Here is a 23,142-nt window from a genome sequence, read left to right as displayed (position 1 = left end):
CTTCATGGAGCTGCTCCCACATGAATAAAGCTCAGAGCTGCTCCTTTGGCAGTGAATCTAAATGATATGAGGCTCTTTCAGACTGTCAATAGAAGTTTGGATGATTTTAGTCTCTCCCTTTCATTTTTATTCATTCAGGACATTTAAGTCATAGTTTTAGTCTCATGAGAAACTTTTAATTTAGCTTTAGTCCAATTTTAGTCAGCAAAAATATCACTTAGACTAAAACTAAGACTAAACATTTTAGTCGATGAAATTAACACTGTTCTCAACGCACGTTTTTGGGCATTCACAAAATGTGTTCTCAGCTGAAAACGTCTCTGGAAGAGCAAATCCTAAGAACAGTCAGGAGGTTTCTAACACACACAAAAAAACATAAAAGCAAACCTAATTGTAAAAGGATGTTGTTTTTTTACAAGAGCTAAATAGCCACATTAGCTAAACACCTGAAAGTAGAAAGTGGGAATTGAACCTTGGGTTACCATAAATCAGACAAAGGTGAAGCTTTCTGGGGTTTTGAGAAACACTCATCTTGAAATGAATTGTGTTGATGACAGAGCACAGCTTTCTAATAAGCGAAGACCATTGCATCCGCACATGCATGTGTAGGCCGCCGATGAAATGTGAGTGTGAGTTCAGGTAGCGGACCGTGAACAATGAAGTATATTGAGCCATAACTGTGAACCACAAGGCTGACAGGCATTAGTGCAATGACAGCGGTGCTCTGATGCCAGCCTCACATTCATTTCCTCCTTTACATGGTGTTGCCTTGTGTTCTTCCTTAAGCATTATAGGCCCTCACACTTCAAACTAAAAACCTTATACACCCCATTGTGAGCTAAACAATGTTCGTGTCCCGAGGAAAGAGCAAAACACTGGACAAGCTAGTGTGATGAGATATCCCAAAGTATCTGATGAAGCCTGAATAACGCACAGTATTACAGAATCTTTACCAGGGTGCTCTTCTTTACCAGGGTGCTCTTCTGTACCTGGGATAAACAGTGGCGAGCCAGAGACAGGAAGTGGAGCTGAACGACCCCTGTTGCCACGGACAACGAGGCCAAGAAGAAGTGAAAACAGCGACTCCACTGACACGCAGACTGGTCACGCTCAGTCCAGGCCGAGTACAGCTCAGCCCCCAGCATCAGCAGTCCACACAGAACCAGCAGCACCTGCGGGTTTCCAATAGAAAATGAATCACCATCAGACTAAGACGGAGTGGATGTTGTAAAAGCCACACGGTAGTAAAAGTTGCGGTCATATTTCTACATGAACGTTCCCAACCTTTTTCCCTTGAAGTCCCCCCAGCCTGTGCCATAACAGCTCCTGGTTTGAAGTGGATAAAGGTCACTTATGGAGCTTGTTGTGCGGTAAAAAAAAACGTGATATTTGTACGTAATTCACCTTTTTGTGACCCGATGGCTGTAAGGGTGATTAGCACGGCACTTTTACTATCCATCACAGCAGCGTCTACAACTCTCCAGGGTCAATTGTTTTGTAGCTTTTCTTGTGGGAGGGTTCGTCAGCAGTGAAAACCTACCAGAAACTCTGAAAACAATTCATCCTGGAGCATGATAGAGGCCACTGTGATGGAAAGTAAAGGAACCATGCTCATCACCCATAGACCCGCTCGGGAACTAAAAGGTTGCGCTAATAAAAAATGTTTTTAAAAATCCTATAAAAAACATGGGATATACACAGTACCCAAGGTTTTGTGTTGGTATATGTTCTTGGGTAGGGGCGGGGGCCAGGGGAGATGAGAAAAGGTCATGAACGCAGACACAGAAGGATTGTGAAAACCTTATCAATTGCCCTGAGAGACCAGTAAATCAATTCCATAGCAGGGGATCCAAGAGAAAAAAGTCAGACAAAGACACTCGCAGAGGCAGGGAAAAAGCACAAAAACCAGGAGCAGTCAAAAGACACGTCTGCACTCTTTATTTGGTTTTGTCTTGTTTTGACTCGATTTAATCAGACAATGGAAGTAAATTCCAAAACTGATGACTAAAACATGTAATTATTTGGAAAATGTATGTTAAATTATTTTAAAATGAGAAAAAAGAGGAAATATCTGTATATACAGTATCTGTATATTCTATATACTGTGGCTGTCATGTTAAAGAGGGGGTATTATGCTTTTTTCAATCACATAGCACCAGTCTATATCACACTACAATGATGACCAAACCTTCTGTAAATGCAGTAAATTAGAATATCTGCCTTGTATAAAATGTCTCTTTCAAAATGGCTGTAGTGAATGAAATAGGCCTCTGTCTCTTTAAGAACCTCTGACCCTTTCCGACACGCCCCCTCCACATGCTGTCTGTGGCATCAGTGGGGAGGGGGTTCTGCTGAGGAGCAGTGGTTGGTTACTCGGCTGGTGACGAAAGCTCGGAGGCGTCTCCAGGAGGTGGGGGCGTTCCTAGGAGGACTCAGGCAAACCTATCCCTAAAATGGCCGCCATCAGAGTTTTTACAGATTACTCAAAAATACGTGAATGTGCCAAGGCAACACTTCAGCCATGTTTTTAATGAGGGAATGACATAATAACATGATGTAAAGCTTGAAAAAGTCCATTTTGCATAACACCCCCCCTTTAACAATAATACACTGATCTACACACTCTACCGGCAAAGCCAGCTGCAGGTCCCACGCTGAGCCAGAGGGGGGCAGCAGCAGCGGGTGGAGGGAGAGGAACCCGCTCACTTTGTGGAGGTGGGTCAAATGCAGCCGCACATGGCCACACAGCCACAGGCCTGACTCAATGTGGTAATGGGTCCACTGCACAGACAGGGAGTTGCACCTGGAACAGAGTGGAAGAAAGACCTTAAAGGAGCAGTCGATGAGTGGCCACATGAGTTCATGAAGGAAGGTTTACGCATCTATTCTCTGTATATTTGCTTTGTCATTTTTACTCTCTCTAGAACTGCAAATTAAAACGCTTAGCTTTCATAATGAATAAGGTTGCAAACTAAAATAGATTGTTCCCAATATAAACTGAAGCATTATCCATATCACAAAGTCACTGAGATCTTCCTTTCTGATGGAGATGGACACAAATTCCAAGTATAGCCTTAAAGGAACAGGCCACCGTTTTTCCATACTGAGATATGTTCTTACCTGAGCTTAGACGAGTTGATACGTACCTGTCTAGTCTTTGTGCCCGTGGAAGAGTGTGGTAGCTTCTAACTTCACCCTGTTTGGAGCTATAGGAATACATTGGGAGAGACCAAATGCTAACAACATCTTCGGTCTTTTTGCATGGCTGAGGGCGCACACAAAGACCAGACAGGTACGTATCAACTCGTCTAAGCTCAGGCAAGAACATATCTCAGTATGGAAAAACAGTGGCCTGTTCCATTAAATATAGTTAATCTCTCAACTGAACATTTATTTGGGTGACCCATCCTTGCACTGTAGCCGTCTGCTGCTCTTACACTCCAAAGACGTGCCTCGTCTCAAAAGCAGAGCCAGGGGTGGGGTCTACGCCACAGTAAGTTGTGGGATGTTTAGGAACATTTGCCCCTTTGTTGCATGGATTGACAGCCCAAGACTTTTCAGATCAAATGCTAACTTTAGCTATACTGCTAGCGCTAATGCCTAAAGCTGTTGCTGCATTAGCCTATATTGGTTACAGAGCTTTTCGAGCAATTCATGCTACACTCTCCACTCTCTTTATCCACTCACACTGCATTATTGGAAACCACAAACATGAGCTCCTCTGGCTCTAAAAAGACTTGACTTAATTGTAAAAACGCTGCAAGCATAACTTTTCCCCCTTATTTTAATGTTAACACCAAAGAAAGTCAAAGTGCACATGTGTCACGTTAGCACTACACTGCGTGTATTTAATGATCATTTCCATGTAAAGAAGCAAGGGCCACTAGACTGGCACTGGAAATGACTGTGTGGGTTGTGGAGTTACCATTAGCTTGATTCTAACGTTATTATGAACAGAGTTAGAGCTGGGCCTTCTCCAACAACAGTGTGATGAAGGCCCTTCCGGAAGAATGGTCATAATTCCTACATTAAACACTCTAAACCGTGTGGACAGTGTGGCCCAACGTAATATCCAACCATGTGAATGAAGAATGTGACATGCCAATACTTTGTGTATTTGCTTAGTTAAGGCTAGGGTTATTTTTCTCAGTTAATTATTTAGCAAATTCAGAATAACAGTATACTAAAAAGTATCCACCTTGGCTGCTATCTCTTGTGTTTCCTTTTGCACTTACTGCCTGTGGTTCCATCGGTCCAGGCTGAGCTCTGACAGGAGCTGGAGGGTCGTCTCACTGGTGTTCCCCAAAGCAACCCCGTCCCCAGGCCCCAGGGCGTCTGTGAACTGTAGCCAGGGCAACCCCACCAAGCGCATGGAGGGACGCTCGTGAAGGTGCGGCACCAACACGGCTCGGACCCATTCTTCTGCATTCGTCCAGCTGCTTGTGTTCAGAAGCGGAGGTTTAGTTATATCATAAGGCCAAGTGCTGTTTTAACCTACGTGCCTCGTACCCAGTGAGTGTGGTGAGGTTGGGGACACCCGCGGGTGCTCTGTGGAGGTGCTGTTTGGAGGCAGAGTGCAGCAGTCGTCCGTTCTGCAGCTCCACATGGGCCTGGTAGTTGACCATTAGCACCAGCAGCAGAAACAGCAGCTGCCCCACACAGTGCTGAGGAGGAGAGATTAGACATTACTCAAGCTGGAGCAAATGCACTCGGTTAAGGCGGGGGTTAAGAGGTTAAACCATGCTAGGATGTTTTTTGATCTCTACAAATATTAACATGAATACTGATATAATATGACTGGATCACAGGATCTCTGTGACCCTTACCCTCATGAGAGAAGTCAGCGTGCGGACTTTGTGGGCCTCCTGTTTGGCCTGGAGCAGCCCGTAGCCACAGGGGGGGCGGATGTCGGCGCTGTGCTCCGTGAAGGGCCTCATCACGCTGGTCTCATGAGCCAGAAGTTCCTCCACCTCGGGGTCCACAGGGCGCCACAGAGCAGAGCACAGCACGGCCTGGACACACACCTGATGGGAAGGAACAAGTCAAATGTTTAACGTGTGTCATTTTGGAAGAATAAGCTGAGATTTTGACATGGAAATGGAGTTTACATGCTAGTTACAGCTAACAGGGTCATTCCGTGGCTCTTTTTGCTATTATTCCATATTGTTTTAGGTAATGTTGTTTTCCTATGGATAACATGCAGTAGTTTCCTCTAAAATGACCACAAACGGTTGTTTAGCAGCCAAAATCCAGATGTTTTGACAAGGTTTAGGGTCGACAGATCATACAGCACTTGTCCACATGAATCCAAGTCCAATGTCTTCACAGTGAACAAAGTCGAAACAACAATTTAACATTTTTGAGGCAGGATTATTGTGAATAAAAACAGTGTGATTTTATGATTATTCTCAATTATCAAAATTAAAGACAAAAACATTGAGAGTTGATCAAATCCTTTACAGAACTGTGTAAATGTTTATATTCAGCCCATGTTATCTGTCATCTTTTTACCTTTACACTTGTGTAAAATAAACATTTTAATACATAGAATATTACGAGCCATATCTAAAGCAGTGTTTTTCAACCACTGTGCCATGGCACACTAGTGTGCCGTGAGATATTGTCTGGTGTGCCTTGGGAAATTATGCAATTTCACCTAGTTTTTTTTTTTTTAATAAATTCATTATTATCCGCAAATAATGTACAGTTTTCAAATGTCTGTGCCCTCCAGTGTTTCGGCAGAGTAACCATGTAATACTCTTCCATATCAGTAAGTGGCTGCAGGTAGCTCATTTGTGATGATCAATGGTATTGTGTCTAGCGAGACTATATGGTGTTCCTACTGAATATAGGCTACAGAGTTACATTTTTTTTTTTTTTTTCTGCTGGTGGTGTGCCTCGTGATTTTTTCAATGAAAAATATGTGCCTTGGCTCAAAAAAGGTTGAAAAACACTGATCTAAAGGATATAAAGGAAGCAGATTGGTGTGATGTTTTCAGAAGATATCCTATAATAACAATTACAAAATCAGCTCATTTCCATTAGGGGTGTGACAATATATCGATTTTGTGATATATTGCAATATTTTGCGGGACGATACTTTTTATACCCATATTATACCCTGCTTTCACAGTCAGTAGTCAATGATCAAGTATTGAGTCAGAACAGTAGAGGGCAGCACTACAATTTTATGACCAAACACTGTCACACAAATATTTGACTTTTTAAAGATTTTTATGAATATAAATAAGATAAATTTGTGGTTGATTTATTATTTTTGAAACAGGGCAGTGGTTTCTAAATGTATATGAAGTGATATCAATGACCCATTTTCAGTGAGTAAGTCAGGGATCATTTATTCATATATATTGATTATCGCAGTATCGGCCTATCATAAGGTAATCGTTATCGTGAGAAATGTATCTCGTATCGTATCAAATCGTGAGGTACCCAGAGGTTCCCAATTCCCATGAGTCGTTTAGTTTCACTTTTGTTTTTACCATGACATAACAATCGCTAACGTCCAGGCTTACTTTGAAAGGCTCCAGCAGCAGAGCCGAGGAGAGAGCAGCCGAGAGAGTCGACACCAGCCACATGAGGAGCACCGGTCTGGGGAAGAAGCTGCCGTACAGTCCAACCACGGCCATGCACGCTATAACCAATACGGCCACCAGGGGGTAGACCACACGCAGAGTCCAGGAGGGGAGGAGCCAGCCCGGGGGAGCGCGAGCTACGCCTGAGCACAAGATAAAGAAGAAGAAAAAACGTTTACCCTTTAGGTCAGCAGACTGAGGCCTTTGTGAGCGAGCGTTACCGATGCGAGTGGTGGAGGAGCAGCGCGTGGAGTCGGGAGAGGGACTGGGCAGGACGGTGCTGGCCGTAGAGTCTAAGGACGCCTCGGACGCGCTCCTGTAGAGGGCGCCGCTGCAGGAGCCCGTGTCCTCCAGAGACAAACACCTCCCGTCAGTGTCCTCAGACCAGCCGCTCCCGCAGGTGTCCCCACTGCAGCACAGGACACAGGCAGACTCAGGACTAAGGCAGGGTGTCATTTAACCAGTCTGGGAAAGAATAATAAGGTTTAGGTAATTCTGGTGTTGAAGAATGAAAAGTATCGGAGGCAGGTACCGAAAAGAAATGTAAAATCTGTTTATTCAAGTTTTATGCCGTTGGTCATCAAAATTCAATTAGCAAAACACAAGTAAAACGAAAAATGGGAACAAATTGGGGGGGGGGGGGGGGGGGGGGAAGAGACATAGAAAACTGGGAAAAAAGAAGAAATATTTGGGGGAATTTAAGAAAAAAATTGTGGGGAAAAAAGGGGAAAAATAAATAGAAATTTGAGCAAAAATAAGAAAAGTTGTTAAAGGAAGTTTGTAGGTCATTTCACCTTTAACAAATTCAAAAGAAGTTAAATGTAAGAAAAGGAATAAACATCAAACATAAACATTATTAATCTGTTTTATGGTTCTATATTACAAGTAATTTAATATAGCTACTGGAAAAAGTATCGTTCAGGTATTTCTATCGAAAACCAAGTATTGTTAAAGTACTGGCATGGAAGAAAAAACGGTCCCCAAACACCTAGTCAGGAGACACCACTATGTTCTCAACAAGGTTGAGGCTGAGGGCTGTTGAGGGAGGATGGAGTCCGAGGCCCTCTGCTCAAGGCAGCCTCTTCTTAGTATAACGGCAGCAGGAGCATGCACCACAATTTTGAGTTTAACCTGAGGTGGCAGTAGTGAGCATAGAATGACCAACTTGCATCTAGCCTCGAGTCCTGACAAGAACCAGGAAATACGACTATATTAGTCCAGTGCTCCGGTCTCTGCACTGGCTTCCTGTCACTCAGAGAATAGACTTTAAAACAGCTCTGCTTGTTACAAGTCTTTTCATGGTTTAGCTCCAAAGTACATCTGACATGTTACTGCCGTATGAACCATCTTGGGCCCTGAGAACTTCAGGGAGGGGTCTCCTGGTGCTTCCCAGAGCCAATAATAAACACGGTGAGGCTGCGTTTCAGTTTCATGCAGCTAAAATCTGGAACAGTCTTCATGAGGATGTGAGACAGGCCTCAACTCTGACAATGTTCAAATCCAGGATGAAAACAGTTCTGTTTGCCCGAGCATATGACTGAATGTATTTTATCTGCACTCCTGCCTTTTACTGTAATTGATTAATTTTATGTTGATGTCCAGAGGAGAAGGAGCGACAAAAAAAGAGGTTAGGTAACTTTGTGTGAACGAGCAAGAAAAATAGTGCTCAAGACAGAGTGAAATAGTGCTCAAGACAGAGCGAGTCAAAACAAGACTTAAAAATAGTGCTCAAGACAGAGCGAGTCAAAACAAGACTTAAAAATAGTGCTCAAGACAGAGCGAGTCAAAGCAAGACTTAAAAATAGTGCTCAAGACAGAGCGAGTCAAAACAAGACTTAAAAATAGAGCTCAAGACAGAGCGAGTCAAAACAAGACTTAAAAATAGTGCTCAAGACAGAGCGAGTCAAAGCAAGACTTAAAAATAGTGCTCAAGACAGAGCGAGTCAAAACAAGACTTAAAAATGGTGTCAATACAGAGTGAAATAGTGCTCAAGACAGAGCGAGTCCAAACAAGACTTAAAAAATAGTGCTCAAGACAGAGCGAGTCAAAACAAGACTTAAAAATAGTTCTCAAAACAGAGTGAATCTAAACAAGACTTAAAAATGCATATAACTGAAAGAATCTTATCTGCACTCTTGCCTCTTACTGTAATTGATTAATTCTATGTTGATGTTTTTATTGATTGTATTTGTTTTTCTTATATTTATGCAACTGTGAAGCACTTTGATTGCCTTGTGTATGAATTGTGCTCTACAAATAAACTTGCCTTGCCTTGCCTTGCCTCTTTAAAGTACTAATCTGTAAATTTAAATGTTTTTGCCTCAGCCTGAAATTCGATGTAATGTAAGTAATATGCTTTGAAGGCTCTCAGTCGCCACTTTCTGACCACAAGAACTAAGGAAAATGGGGAAAATGAAAATGATCCACTGACTCTCACTCGCTGTGTTCTGTCCATTAAAAAGTCTTGCTTAAAAGGACTAGATGCAAGTTGGTCATTTTGTTCTCACTACTGCCACCTCAGGTCTTACGCGTAACTACATCTTCTTTATTAAGCTCGTGCCTGACGGCAGTTTGAACCTGAATTAACAATTTGAGTGACAGTGCAGGATTGTAGAGGCAGTTGTGGTGAACAGGTCTGGGCTCATTCTTAGGACATGGCTGGAGCATGTAGGGGAGGGACAATGCATAATTTTAACATGTTTAAACTCTGTATAGTCCCTTTTAAGTTGAAATGGTCTAAAAGTCTTTCAGTTAAAATGTTAGGATGGATTGTGTTAAAGGCTGAGGAGAAATCGAAAATTGAATAAAAGCCGTCCTGACCACAAGGTGCTTCAGGACCAACTCCTCTGTTGGGCCTGTAAACAAACTGCAGATTGCTTAAAGGTCCTATATCATGCAAAATCGACTTTCTAGAGCTTATAGCCATGTTGTTATGATATTTACTCATGAAAAACACCCCCAGAGTGGTTTGTGGCTTCATTCACGCAGCTCTCAGTAATCCTCCTGAATCCTTCTCTCTGAGCAGCTGCTCCTCCCTCTCCTGGTGAACGACTGAGTGTTCAGTTGTGTCGTAACAGCGGAACGGAAGAGCTCGACGTCTGTAATGTAATGTTTTAATTCTAGGCTTACGGCCTGATTTTAATTTGTAGAACAGCGTTTTCATTATTTCTGTCGTAAGAGAGAAACAAAGTGTAAAAAAAAAAAAAAAAGGATGTGCCCGAGGTGCTTCCAGGTCAGCTGTGGCCAAAACAAACACATCCCCTGAGCGTCTGAACAGATCAGTCAATGTACCTCTTCGAATTAGCTTATAATCAGGTCAGTTTGGTAAAGCTCTGACCCACAGCCCGAAGTAAAGCTGCCTCAGGAGAAACACTGCTGTGGGAAGTACGGTCCACTGAGCGCTATCCTCTTCTTCTTACTGCAGACTTTGTCTTATTGTGATACAATAGTTAATTTATCTGTAGTCTGTTCATCACTATTCACATGGTGTGTCCTGTCCCCCCCCCCTCGGGAGTGCCTGTCTAGATCGAATGGAGGAACCTGGGTGAACGGAGGAACCTGCATTCTGGAATCTGAGGACTGGACGGTCTGTGATCTGGGCCCGTCTGCTGAGGGATCCTTCGGCCCTGGGTCTCTATAGCCTGTCCGTCCATGGGAGTGGATCTCTCCTTCTGTGGTTCTCCCCAAGGTTTCTCTTTTCTCCTGCCTGGTTTTTGAGTTTTTCCTTGCCGTGCTGGAGAGTCTAAGGACAGGGGACACACGCGCCGCTCGTTGCTACCTCCTATTGGACATTATATTTGCCATTATATTTACCTGAACTTTTAATTGTCATATCTATTGCTCTGTTTTATTGCCTTGATGTTTGTTGCAGCCCTGTGAGGCGACTTCTGTTGTGATATTGGGCTATACAAAACCATTAAACTTGAACTTGAAACTTGATTCAGCGACTATCACCAAAGTAGTGTTTTTCTGTGACTGTCTCTGATGGATGTTTGGTGAACCTTCGCCTGAATTAAAGTGGATTAACTTTTATAACCAACGCGAGTCCCATAATGTAAACAGGATGGACCAGAGCGGTGAGTCAATCTAAACGTGTGTTAGCTTGTGTGTTAGCATATTAGCATGTGTGTTAGCCATTTATGAAGCTGTGTTGCAGATGTCAACTCCTTATAACTGCATCGTGAAGTAACTTCACTTATTGCTGTTTATTTATATTACAGTAAAGTTGTATGTGCGGAGAGAGGGGGCGGAGTTAACTCAATCGAAGCGTTGTGTCTTCCGGGTTTGAAAAATACCTTATAAAACACGAAGTATCACAAAAATTAGTGCTCCATAGTAGTAGAGGTACAATAAATGCCTAAACTTAACTTTGGAATGGCTAAAATAGCATGATATAGATCCTTTAAGGCCTGCTCAGTGTTCTTAAACATTTCTGTTCGCTTCCACATCTTTGCCACAGGCCTTTCAGGGATAAGGGGCGGCTGGAACAGCATCTTTCCATATTGTGGGAACATGTCTTCAGTGATACACTGAAAGACTGGACTCAGCTATATAGCACATGACTTAAGTCAGCGATCACAGATTTGATCAGGTCCCGAACTCTCATTTGTTTGTTTTTTGGTTCGAAATGCTTTTTCATCATCCTCATTTGTCAAATTGAAGAGCACAGTTTCAAGGAGCTTTCAGGCTAAACTCGCACGTTTCCTTTCAAAAATCATTGCTGTCATAACGATTGTAAAATACATTGAGTCCATTGGCAAGATCATTGTCTGATCTAAAGCCACTCAAGACAATATTTCTTGCTCCTTTTGCAATCATTTTCATTGAGGACCAGGTAGATCCAAGTGTATTAGCCGCCATTCTGAGTGTCCCTGCTTTCAGCTCCTTTAGTCTGGACACGTTTGTGATCACGCCTCTCCTCATGTGTGATCCTTACGTTGATAAGGGCGAGGCTGTGGTGGGGGAATCTCGGCCGCTGTCAGAGTTGTTTTTCTGAGGAGGTGATGAATCTTCTGCTGCTGCGATGGACATCATCAGATTCTCATCTAAGATACAAGGAGACTGGATTAGAATGTAAAGTGTGTTACTGCACAGTATGACACAGATGTTTTATTTTAATACTAATGTTAGGGTATCCACAAAATGAGAACATTTTTTTTATGCAATTGACAAAGCCTACAATGCATTTTCCTCATATTTACATCATTTCAAATGTTCATTGGGAAACAGTATAGAAGGCCCAAAGACCAAAACAAAGACCGTACCCGACAGAGTGAGCAGCGTGGTCACATAGCCTGCTTGAGTTTGGCTGATGGGGGGGCAGCGGGGGGCTCTGGACGTCGCTGCGGTCATGTGTCGCTGTGACAGGGCTTTCTTCCTCCGCAGTCGTCGAGCGGCGGGCTCCTCGGACACGGCGGGGGGATCAGAGAGGAGGCTGTCACAGGAGGGCCACAGCGCCTCCTCACTGTCAGACTGAGGCATCAGCCCGGAGCACACCCACAGGTCCAGGATACTGGAGTCTAACAGCAGCTACAGAGGACAGAGGGGGAAAGGTAACATCTGAGAGACTGAGGCATCAGCCCGGAGCACGCCCACAGGTCCAGGATACTGGAGTCTAACAGCAGCTACAGAGGACAGAGGGGGAAAGGTAACATCTGAGAGACCGAGGCATCAGCCCGGAGCACGCCCACAGGTCCAGGATACTGGAGTCTAACAGCAGCTACAGAGGACAGAGGGGGAAAGGTAACATCTGAGAGACTGAGGCATCAGCCCGGAGCACGCCCACAGGTCCAGGATACTGGAGTCTAACAGCAGCTACAGAGGACAGAGGGGGAAAGGTAACATCTGAGAGACTGAGGCATCAGCCCGGAGCACGCCCACAGGTCGAAAGGAACTTGGCCAAAAACATTCCGGGCACAGAGAAAGTGGCAAAATGTGTCCCTTGAGAATGCAATTAGGTTTTGTGTCTGTTTGTTTTTTAACAGCTGAAACTCCCACCTGAACCGAGCACATTTTCTCCAATTTGGCTTTACCCCAATCCAAAGGCTTCTGGAAAAAAGGTGTGAAAATAGCGACAGAACTGAGACAAAAACAATGATGAAAATGTGACACAAAAGTGAGAAAACTTTGACGAAAAAGTGACGAAAAAATGACAAAAATGTGACAAAAAATGATGAAAAATGTCACAAAAAATTGACGAAAAAAATGAAAAAAGTGACCAAAAATGGACCAAAAAGTGTCAAAAAAGTTCACAAAATATTGACAAAAAATGACAAAAAAGTGACAAAAAATGTACAGAAAAATGATTAAAAAAAAAGACAAAAAACTAAACTAAAATGTGACAAAAAAATTACAAAAATGAGTTGAATCCCCCCAAAAAATGATGGAGAAAAAATCTGATGACGTGAGGAAAAAGATCCATTTAGATGAGTTTTGTAGATCTTAGCTTTCAAATGAGGCGTTACACTGGCCGACAGGATTTTGGTAAAGCAGAACTGGATAAAATGCTCTCAGTTCAGGTGGGAGTTAAGAGGTTAAAGTCGTGCACTCATCTGTACAGGTTCCAACGACACTGAGGGCTGAGAATAAAGAAGTCTACCGTACTGATACCTGAGCAGCCGAAGCAGCTGGTCAGGGCGGGGCATTAGTGAGCGGAGGATGGAGCCTGAATGTACTCACAGAGGAGGGGCTGTCTCGGATCGCTGGAGAAGAGCCGGGCAGAGACATGAAGGACGGTCCGCTGAGCCGGGATTGGTCCAAGCACACGTCCATCTCCACAGAGTGACACATGGGGGACGGGGGCACGGACAGATCCACGGTCACCTGTGGCCGCACGGGAGAGGGGGGAAATGACCAAACCATCCCAAAGGCAGATGATGATAGATTATACTGGTAAACCTATCCTTTCCCACAGTATCTGGGTTTCTAAGTCTGGCCCCCCCTGCTATAAATGTCCCAAAGGATAAAGTGTGCTGTGTGAGTTTGAGAACGATACGCACTGGACTGTAGGTTTTCCCAAACAGGAAGCAGAGGAGGCACTGCAGAGGAAACAGGAGTAACGCCAGCGTCATCCCCACGGCAACCGTCTCCATATTGACCAGCACCAGAGCAGACACAGGCCCACTGGAACACACACCAGTCTGAGATGCACTTTCTTAAACACGACGCTCCTCCTGCTATAGTCTACAGCCCACAGTGCAGACCTGTGTTGGGAGGAGCCCAGGGCGCCGTACCACAGCGCCCCCAGAGCCAGGTAGAGGTGCAGGCTGAGGGCGCAGCAGCTGACCCTCTGGCCCCTGGTGAAGTGACCGTGCGCTGGACGCTCCCACACGGACAACCACAGGTGTCTGTCCACCAGCCCGAACAGCAGCTGAGAGGAGAGGACGCGGCGGAACTGACCGAGCTCATCGGGACCTGCACAACAAACGCAAAAACTTTAGGAAATATACAAACAGTGACTATAGACTAAAGACTTTTATGTTAAGTATTTCTACATATGTACAGACCCTTTCCAAAAATTACAATATCATGGAAAAGTTTATTTATTTCCATAATTCCATTCAAAACACTAAACTTCCATAGATTATAGATTCAGGGCCCACAACTTTTGAAAACACACGATTTCAAGCATTCAGTTGTTTATTTGTACATAATTTGGGCTTCCAGCTCACAAAACTGGACATTGCCCCAAATCATGACTGACTAGATCAGGGGTGCCCAAAGTGGGGGCCCGCCAGAGGGTGACCTACTTTTGCGCCGCATCTGGTTAATAACTCTCTCTCCCGTTCCTTCTCAATGGCAAATATGGATGCAGTTCACTTTTTGTCCACCAGCGTCAAATTGGGGGCGCTGTTTCACTCCTTTCGCAAAGTTAAGGAAACACTGTTCTGGTGTCTTGGTGTTTATCAATCACAGAGCGTCGTAGCATCAACTTTCCCATTTTTCCAACTTTTTTTTGCAAAAATTGTTGACATCTATGACTTATAAAATAATTTATGCTGAACTGACACTTTCAAATTGGTCTAATATGGCATTTTCTTTGACTTAAAGAAATGAATGAGGTAAAGTCACTGTAGGTACTGCAGGTACAGGTGGTGCTGTTGATTCCATTTTGCTCTATATTGCTACAATAATTGATTTTGTTCTACTAACACTAGGTTTTTGTAGCATGTTAACCCCTTAACTCCCACCTGAACCGAGCACATTTTCTCCAGTTTGGCTTTACCCCAATCCAAAAGCTTCTGGAAAAAAGCTGTGAAAATAGCAACAAAACTGAGACGAAAACAATGATGGAAATGTGACAAAAAAGTGACGAAAAATTAATGAAAAAGTGGCAAAAATGTCACAAAATGTCACAAGAAATTGACAAAAAAAATGACAAAAATGTGATGAAAAAAATTGATGAAAAAATGCCAAAAATGTGACCAAAAAATGACAAAATAATGACATAAAAGTTACAACACCCAACAAAAAAATTATGGAAAAAAAATCTGATGACGTGAGGAAAAAGATCCTCTCGGTTCAGACGGGAGTTAAGAGGTTAAATGCATAGATTGACTTAAATGCAAAGGTATACCAAAAAAGAAAATAAAGTAACTTTTATATTTGCAGTTATATGTTTCACGCTCAACATCGCCGTGTTTGGCCCGCGACCCACAGGCACTTTTTCATTCTGGCCCTCGGAGAACAAAAGTTCGGGCACCCCTGGACTAGATATTTCACACTGGACCTCAAGCAGCTTGGGTTCTGTTCCTCACCGTCTTCCTCCAAACCCTTGGACCTTGATTCTAAAATGAAAGGCTCACTTTACTTTCATGGGAAAAAAGGACCTTGGACCACTGGCCAACGGTCCAGTCCTTCTTCTCCTTGGCCCAGTTGAGACGCTTCCTACATTGGCTCAGGCTCAGGAGAGGTTTGACCCGAGGAACCCGACAGTTGTAGCCCATCTCCCGGATGTGTCTGAATGTGGTGGTTTTTGAAGGAGACAGAGCAGCAGCCATCTTGAATTGGCTGCTGCTCCCGCCCCGTCCCGCCCCGTCCCGCCCCATCCCGCCCCTATCCCGCCCCTATCCCGCCCCCATCCCGGATGAAACCAACACCAGTTATTCATTCAGGTGGTGGTTCAAAAGTGGGGATCAGCGTTAAACTGAGGGTCGAGAGATGATACGCCCGAGCGTATTTTCTCCAGTTCAGCTTTACCCTAATCTAAAAGGTTGTAGGCTACAACCTTATAATAGGCCAGTGTAATGCCTCATTTGAAAGCTAAGACCAACAAAACTCATCTAAGCTTTTTCCGTGTGTTGTTGCAACTTTTTATTTTATTTATTTATTTTTATTTGGAATTTTTTATCACTTTTTTGTCGTCTGTTTTCCTGCTTTTCTGTTGTCTGTTTTTTTTTTTTTTTGCTCTTTTTTTCATTCTATTTTGACGCTTTTTTCAAGACACTTGATAGATTTGGGTAAAGCTGAACTGGAGAAAATGTGCTCCGTTAAGGTGGGGGGTTTAGAGGTTAAAGTGTATTAGCAGCAGCTTTGTAAAAAAAAAAAAAACATATATATTAAATTACTATTATGTGTTCACATGAATTTTTGGGGGAAAGTGACCTGAAAACAAATCAATAACCTTCACTTCTATTTTAACAAGTGCAGGCCATTCCTCCATGTTTGGGGCACTTTTTCTGATAGTTTGCAAAAAAATATCATTATCTTTCCAAGACTCACACGAGGCCAGGACTTCCCTCTCCACACCTCCATGTCTGAGGTTCTCCACAGAGAGCCAGCCGTCCACCAGGAAGAAGAACATGTTGTCAGTCTGCAGGTCCCACACCACCGCGTGCTTCACGAACCAGGACGGCTCCAGGCCTGGGACGCAGCCACAGATCAGAGGTTAGGCTCCAGAACTTTGGAAATATGTCAACAAAAACCTTAGGGCACATGTTTACTTCAGTCTGAGAGTCTTCAGAGTATTTCCAAATCTCTTTTGGTCTAGTCTAGTCTTGATTAGGGTAACGGTACTTTAATACTTGGTTTTCGATACCGATACCTGAACGATACTGTCGATACTAAAATATTTGTCTGAAAACAGAACGATAATGTGTGGAACATGTGCAAATGTATAATATCGGGTTCATTCATTCACATTGGGAGAAATTGTGGCGAAAATAAGGAAAAATTGTGTAAGAGAAATTGGGGGGGAAATTGGGAATAAATGTGGGGAAATAGGGAAAATATTAGTAATGAAAATGAGCAATAACTAGGGAAAGATAATGGGAAAACGAGAAAAAAATGGGTCAAAAATAAGTAAAAATAAATAAAAATAAAAATTGTGTTAAAAAGAAAAGCAGGCTGATGTAAACTAATCTAAACTGATATTGAAAAGATAAAAACAGTCCTCCCGGTTTTAAGACTTTAGCAAGCTGTAAATCAGATATATCGGGGCAGTTTTTTGCTAAATGAAAAGTACAATGAGGATACACGGCTCTGAGCTACCACTCTAGATTAATCTTGGATGAAAGGCCCGAGCAACACTGCGTTTGGGTCCGAATCTGGCCCGCCCTCCGCTACTTTGTGACCTTTGCCTTCAGCATGATTAGTTTGATCTATTCTTACGGCCTATTCATAGGAAATATTCCAAATGCCACAGTCCCTCACAGCCTTTGTTGCTATAATGTAGCTGTGATCCCGAGCAGTCTGACCTGTGTTGTCGTGCCACAGGCGGATCTTCCACACCTCCCCCAGGCTCTGCTCCGTCTCCAGGTGAAAGAGGTCCAGGCTGCCCCGCTGGAACGCCCCCTCCCTCTGCAGATGGCGGGAGCCGCTGTGAGCCACACCGTGCAGGCTGATGCCAACGTGTGCCGTGGTGCCTACAGGGGCAGAGCACGTTAATGACTAAGATGAACACGGGACAGGAGAGCCGTCAGTCAAACAACACACCAAAATCAAAGAGTGATGAGTTCATTTACCTAGGATCTATTCTGCTATACGGGCTAAAAAGATTAGAAGCATTCAAATGGGCAAGTAGGAAACTTCTAACAAAATAATAATAGTCAATGGTTGCCTCAATGTATTTCTGCTCCTGTAAATGGATAACTGGTAAACGCCAGAGGCCGAACCTCACCATTGTATCCGAAAGTAAAGAACTGTTTTCTGCTAATACCAATGTTGAACATCAGTGGTTCTCAAGTGGCTTTGGGACCCAACCTTAAGCCCACACAAGTTTTTGTTGAATGAGACTGACTCTGTGTTAAGTGTTCCCATGCAGTTTCAGATGGAAAATATTGAATAAAAGGTCCCTTTAGACTCGCGACCCACTGAAAATGGTTCTGCGACCCACTTTTGGGTCTAGAATCCCCGTTTTACATTATTTAAAATGACCAAGTGGGACGTTCTGCCAGGACATTTTAAAATTACTGACTATTTCTCACATTTTTAGGGTACTTTAACAGGTATTTGATCTCTTATTTGCATAATAATATTTTTCAAAATCATCTTGGGGGCCAGAGGTTCTGTGCTGGAGGGGCGGATTTGGCCCTGACGTTGCCTACCCCTGACATAAAGGGTGCTGTACCTGCCCCGGGTCTCCGGCCTGTCTTGAGCAGCAGCCTGTAGTGGTACAGGCCCGGTCTCCCACACAGAGGCACCTGGCTCAGCCGGACTCTGTCCCAGTGGTCCAGTCTGTGGGAGATGAGCCCCAGCAGGAGGTGGAGCAGGGCCAGGACAGCAACCACCAGACCAGGCACTATGGTCCGCACCGGGCCCCCGGGCTGCAGCAAGACACACGCACGCACACGCACACGCACGAGGGAAATTAAATTAACACAAACAATATGAGCCTGTTGTTGGGTTTCAGCTGACTGAGACACTGCAGGCAAGACTTGTTGGGTAATTTTGTGGCTGTATTGTATAAGCTCTCACCAAGAATCAAAGAAATGTCTAATCTACAAACTATTTCTAATAGGTTCCAAAAAAATTAATAAAAAGGAAAAAAAATATACAAATATGGACCAATATTTGTCACCTGTTCGATTACAGCCAAAGAATGAGAGATGATATTTGAAAAGAACCCACCGGCGGCAGCAGCTGCACGGCTCCGGGATGGAGGAACAGGCTGGCCCCGAACATGGTGAGGTGCTCCGAGAGACAGTGCGCCTGCTGGAGTGTGGTGCCCTCCAGTGGCCGCAGACCCTCACTGCTCCAGACGCCCCGCGCCTCATCGTAGTAGCGGCAGAGCGAGCTGAAGACGCACACGGACACTCGGACGGGACCGCCGCTGAGCACTGGGGCGCTCAGGGAGAAGAGGAGGGGGGAGTCTGTGCCGTTCAGCCTGGAGAGGAAACGAGGAGACTTTTAACTGTGTGAGATTGGGCAAAGGAGGCTCAAATACATTTTGGGAGTAGACATTGTAGATTGAACTATTTTCATATACATAAATGTGGTCTACGTGTTGCACAGACGTGAGTTCTCACAGTGGAGAGATGAAGATGGTGCTCGCAGAGGTGGGAGTGGGAGCGGTCACAGAGATGGGCCCCAGTGTGGCCAGAGGGCTGGGGGAGGCAGCAGAGAGCACTTCTACCAGCACCTGCCCCTCACTGTCCACGGCCGCTCCTGCAAACACAGTCAAACGTCAGCTGTGTGTTTTTCATATTAATATCTTACGAAATGTGATGTTTTTTGTAAACTTTTAGCGTCTCCTCAAATGCCTGGTTCATTTGTTGCTATTCCATTGCAAGCACACATTTTGGTGATTTACATTTTTTTTTTTTTTACATCAGGCTGTTAATGGTTTGAGTCAAAAACCCAGCTTTCCCCAGTAAGCCTTGACCCCGCACGGTCAGGTCGGGTGCGTTAGATTCTCTAGGCTGGAGCTGGTGTGGCTCTCGGTGTAGCTTTGGCCCCGGGGCGTCCCAGCTCATCAGCGCATCTGGTCCAGGCACAGTCAGTCCTTGAGGCACAGCTGGTGTCAGGCTCAACATGGCCTTTCCTGAGATCTCAACACGATCTCTTGTGGTTCCAAAATTAGAAGCAAAAGCCCACAACATAAACCTATATAAAATATGATCTGAGATTTTCATTATGAATGTGGACTAGGGCTGGGTACTGTAATTTTTTTCAATACCAGTAACGATACTTGGTTTTCGATACTTTATTCTATACTAAATTATTTGTCATATAGAACCATAAAACAGATTAATGATGTTAATTTATTCCTTTTCCTTGCATTTCATTTCTTTTGAAGAAGAAACAATTTCCGAGTTTTGCTTATTTTTCCCCTCATTTTTTTCAAAAATGTCCCCCTTAATTTTCCATATTTTTTCCACTTTTTTTTCGTGTTTTCTTTCCCACTTTACCCAAATCTTTTTTTTATTTTTCCCCCCAAAATGTTTCCACTTTTATTCCAATCTTTCTTCCCATTGTTTTACAATTTTTTTCCAAATTTGTACACTCCCCCCCCCCCCCCCCCCAATTTATTTTCATTCCCCCCCAATTTTTCTCTTGTTTTTGTTTTTTCAACTTGTCTTTTACTTTTTTTTTTTTTACTTTTTTTATTTTAATGACCAACAGCATCAAAACTTGAATATAAATATTGAATATTTCTTTTCGGTTCCTGCTTTCATTTTTTCAATACCAGTAGTACTTAAATCTTTTTTTTTACGACACCAGACTGGTGTTGTTTGACAGTACCCAGTACACAGTACCAAGTGTTGACCACAAGGTGAATAAATAAAGCTGCCCCACACTCTCCCTGACCCACTTTCAGACCCTGCCCCCCAGTTGAAAACCCCAGCTCTAACCTCTACATCAAACCTTCTATACCTGAGTCCAGGCTGAAGCTGAAGGAGACGTACAGCCCGGCATGCAGGTCCAGCCTCTCCACGTCTTTGACCGTGAAGTTCCTCCGCCTCTCCTCTTCGCACAGGGTCGTTACTAAACACGTCTGATCGTCGTCCCGCCGCGCGTCCTGCTTCCTGGGCAGTTTGACTCTGATGCCGCTCTCTGGCCCCCGCCCCCGCACGCTGACCGGCCGCCCTCCCGGAGCGCTGAACTCCATGGCCACCACGTCCGTCGAGATGGGCGGGTCGGCGGAGGTCAGCAACGGATTTCCCTCCAAGGCGTCGCCCAGATCGAGGATAACCTGCACCAGTCGGGAGCTTTGCCCCGCGAGGCGACGCGTGAGGGAGTTCGGGATTTGGAACCGGCACGGGTGGGAAGGACGCTCGGGTTCTCCCGTGCAGAGGAAGTCCGAAGGGTCGCCGTGGAAAGCCAGCGCGCGGATACGGGGTGTGGAGATGGACAAAGGGCCGTCGCTCTGGGCGCGGGACGCGGTCAAAGAGCGCATTACGGAGCTGGTGTGGCGCAGGGCGGACAGGGTGAGGGTGGAAGCCAGGGGAGCGGGTTCGGATTTGGACACAGCTGCCAACGTGTTCCCTGCAAAAGTAGAAACAAAGCAGTGAACTGGAGCATCTGAATGTAAAGAGAATGTAAAGACTAAACTAGAACTAAGCAAAGACTGAACCAGGACTAAACCAAGATAGGACCATACTCTGAAGATGGAACCCTCTCTGTCAGGGAAGATCACTATGGTGGTGCGTGAAGGCGTGCGGGGAGTGTATTTATTAGATTTTATACAGTCGTTTCCACTTTGTTTAAAAAATAAAAAAATCTTTATTTACCGCAGATAATGTACAGTTTCGAATGTCTGTGCCCTCCAGTGATCGGCAGAGTAACCATGTAATACTCTTCCATATCAGTAAGTGGTCGCAGGTAGCTCATTTGTGATCAATGGCATTGTGGCTAGTGAGACTATACGGTGTTCCTACTGAATATACAGTAGGAGTTACATTTTTAAACATTTTCCTCGTGCCTCATGATTTTTTCAATGAAAAATATGTGCCTTGGCTCAAAAAAGGTTGAAAAACACTGCATTAAAGGAACTATACGGAGCTAAAAATTGTTTAAATTATGTATTTTCCTCCTCCTACATGTTCCAGCCATGTCCTAATGTGTAGAATAAGCTCAGACCTTTTCACCACAACTGCCTCTAAAATCCTGCACTGTCACTCAGAAAGGTGTGAATTCGGTTCGAAGTGCCATCGTGCACGAGCTTAATATAGAAGCTGCAGTTACGCATAAGACCTGAGGTGGCAGTAGTAGGCATAAAATGACTAACTTGCATCTAGCCCCTTTAAACTTATAGTAAAAACACCGAAGATGAACTACTTTTCTGAACAATTGGAAATCTACTGCATTTTTCCTTTCTAAAGTGTGAACCACTTCATTGTGTTTTTTGTACATTGGTCTGAATATTTCTTTAAAGGGACTATACAGAGTTTAAACATGTCAAAGTTATGTATTTTCCTCCCCCTACATGTTCCAAAAATGTCCTAATGTGTAGAATGAGCTCAGACCTGTTCACCACAACTGCCTCTAAAATGTCACTCAAAAAGTGATCACTTCGGGTCCGAAGTGCCGTCATGCACAAGCTTAATATAGAAGGTGCAGTTACACGTATTGCCTGAGGTGGCAGTAGTGAGTATAAAATGGCTAACTTGCATCTAGCCCCTTTAAGCACCTTTTGTTAGCATTTGGCCTCTCCCAGCATATTCCTATAGCTCCATACGGGGGTGAAGTTGGAAGCGACCACGCTCTTCCACGGGGAAACGCACAAAGACCAGACAGGTACGGATCGACTCGTCTAAGCTCAGGTAAGAACATATCTCAGAATGGAAAAACTGTGGCCTGTTCCTTTAAAGCAGACTACAGTGAGTATATCTGAAGCATCCAAGTAAAACAACAAAACAAAAATACAATTACTCTAAACAGGGACAAAAAAAGATTGAGGTTGTTGACTTTCTCTCTTCGTGGACTGAAGAAGAGAAAGTAGACCTTGATTTTGCGGTCATCGTGGAATTTGGGGTTAGTCTATCCAGGTGCCACAGACATATCAAAGAAAAGTTCTAGACAAGGTAGGACAGGTAAAAAAAAAACTGAAAAAGTCACATGTGGAAGTAAATCTGTGGAGTTACCGATCACGCTGAGGACATTTCTTCCGGTCTGGACGGCTGACTCTTCATCTTCACTCGGAGCCTCCATGACCCGGATCATCCTTCCCACGGAGTCCAGGACGCTCTCCTGACACTGAGCACTCGCCAACTCACTGGGAACAGCCTGGAAAACCATAGCAGGAGTGTTAAAGGGGAATCTAACACGCAAAATCAATCAGGCCGAGGAGGAGTGTGAACTTGCTGTGGAGTGCATCAGAGCGGAGCTGATTTGGGCAACGTCATTCAGAGAGGAGATGGAGAGAGAGGCCAGCGCTCGGGTCATGTTTTGTCTCGTTTCTCTCCTCTCCTGGAACTCCTTGCCGTTTCGTGGCTCGACCTAAAAATTGGTTATAGTTTTTAAAAAAATGTTTTTGTAGAGAATTCATTTTCAGGAACGTAATCCCCATTTCCCCCCTGCAAATTTGATAGAGGTCAGGTCTTTCCAAACACTGCTCCTTTTACAGTGGCTCCTTTTGATTTTTGCACAATGTGAGGAAGCGTCCTAACC

General features: G+C 44.2%; 1 protein-coding gene across 1 annotated transcript in view; it reads right to left on the bottom strand.

Moving 5' to 3' along the window:
• The window catches only part of pkd1b (polycystic kidney disease 1b), a 51,371-nt gene that overhangs the window by 5,602 nt on the left and 22,627 nt on the right, over positions 1–23,142 (bottom strand). The window contains exons 18-37 of the mRNA XM_079576817.1: positions 22,837–22,971; positions 22,617–22,758; positions 20,407–21,018; positions 19,059–19,197; positions 18,661–18,916; positions 18,161–18,356; positions 17,289–17,456; positions 16,315–16,455; positions 13,797–14,007; positions 13,593–13,716; positions 13,273–13,416; positions 11,859–12,123; positions 11,531–11,639; positions 6,815–7,002; positions 6,534–6,736; positions 4,827–5,024; positions 4,510–4,664; positions 4,236–4,436; positions 2,629–2,803; positions 990–1,172 (exon numbers count right to left, since the gene is read on the bottom strand). Of these exons, the coding sequence (XP_079432943.1) occupies positions 990–1,172; positions 2,629–2,803; positions 4,236–4,436; positions 4,510–4,664; positions 4,827–5,024; positions 6,534–6,736; positions 6,815–7,002; positions 11,531–11,639; positions 11,859–12,123; positions 13,273–13,416; positions 13,593–13,716; positions 13,797–14,007; positions 16,315–16,455; positions 17,289–17,456; positions 18,161–18,356; positions 18,661–18,916; positions 19,059–19,197; positions 20,407–21,018; positions 22,617–22,758; positions 22,837–22,971 (3,945 nt within the window). The remainder of the gene's footprint in view (positions 1–989; positions 1,173–2,628; positions 2,804–4,235; positions 4,437–4,509; positions 4,665–4,826; positions 5,025–6,533; positions 6,737–6,814; positions 7,003–11,530; positions 11,640–11,858; positions 12,124–13,272; positions 13,417–13,592; positions 13,717–13,796; positions 14,008–16,314; positions 16,456–17,288; positions 17,457–18,160; positions 18,357–18,660; positions 18,917–19,058; positions 19,198–20,406; positions 21,019–22,616; positions 22,759–22,836; positions 22,972–23,142) is intronic.

This window comes from Gobius niger, assembly GCF_951799975.1.
Source record: "Gobius niger genome assembly, chromosome: 19".
Taxonomy (NCBI): Eukaryota; Metazoa; Chordata; class Actinopteri; order Gobiiformes; family Gobiidae; genus Gobius; species Gobius niger.
Note: the sequence above shows the minus strand (reverse complement) of the source record. Positions and strands in the feature narration are given on the sequence as shown.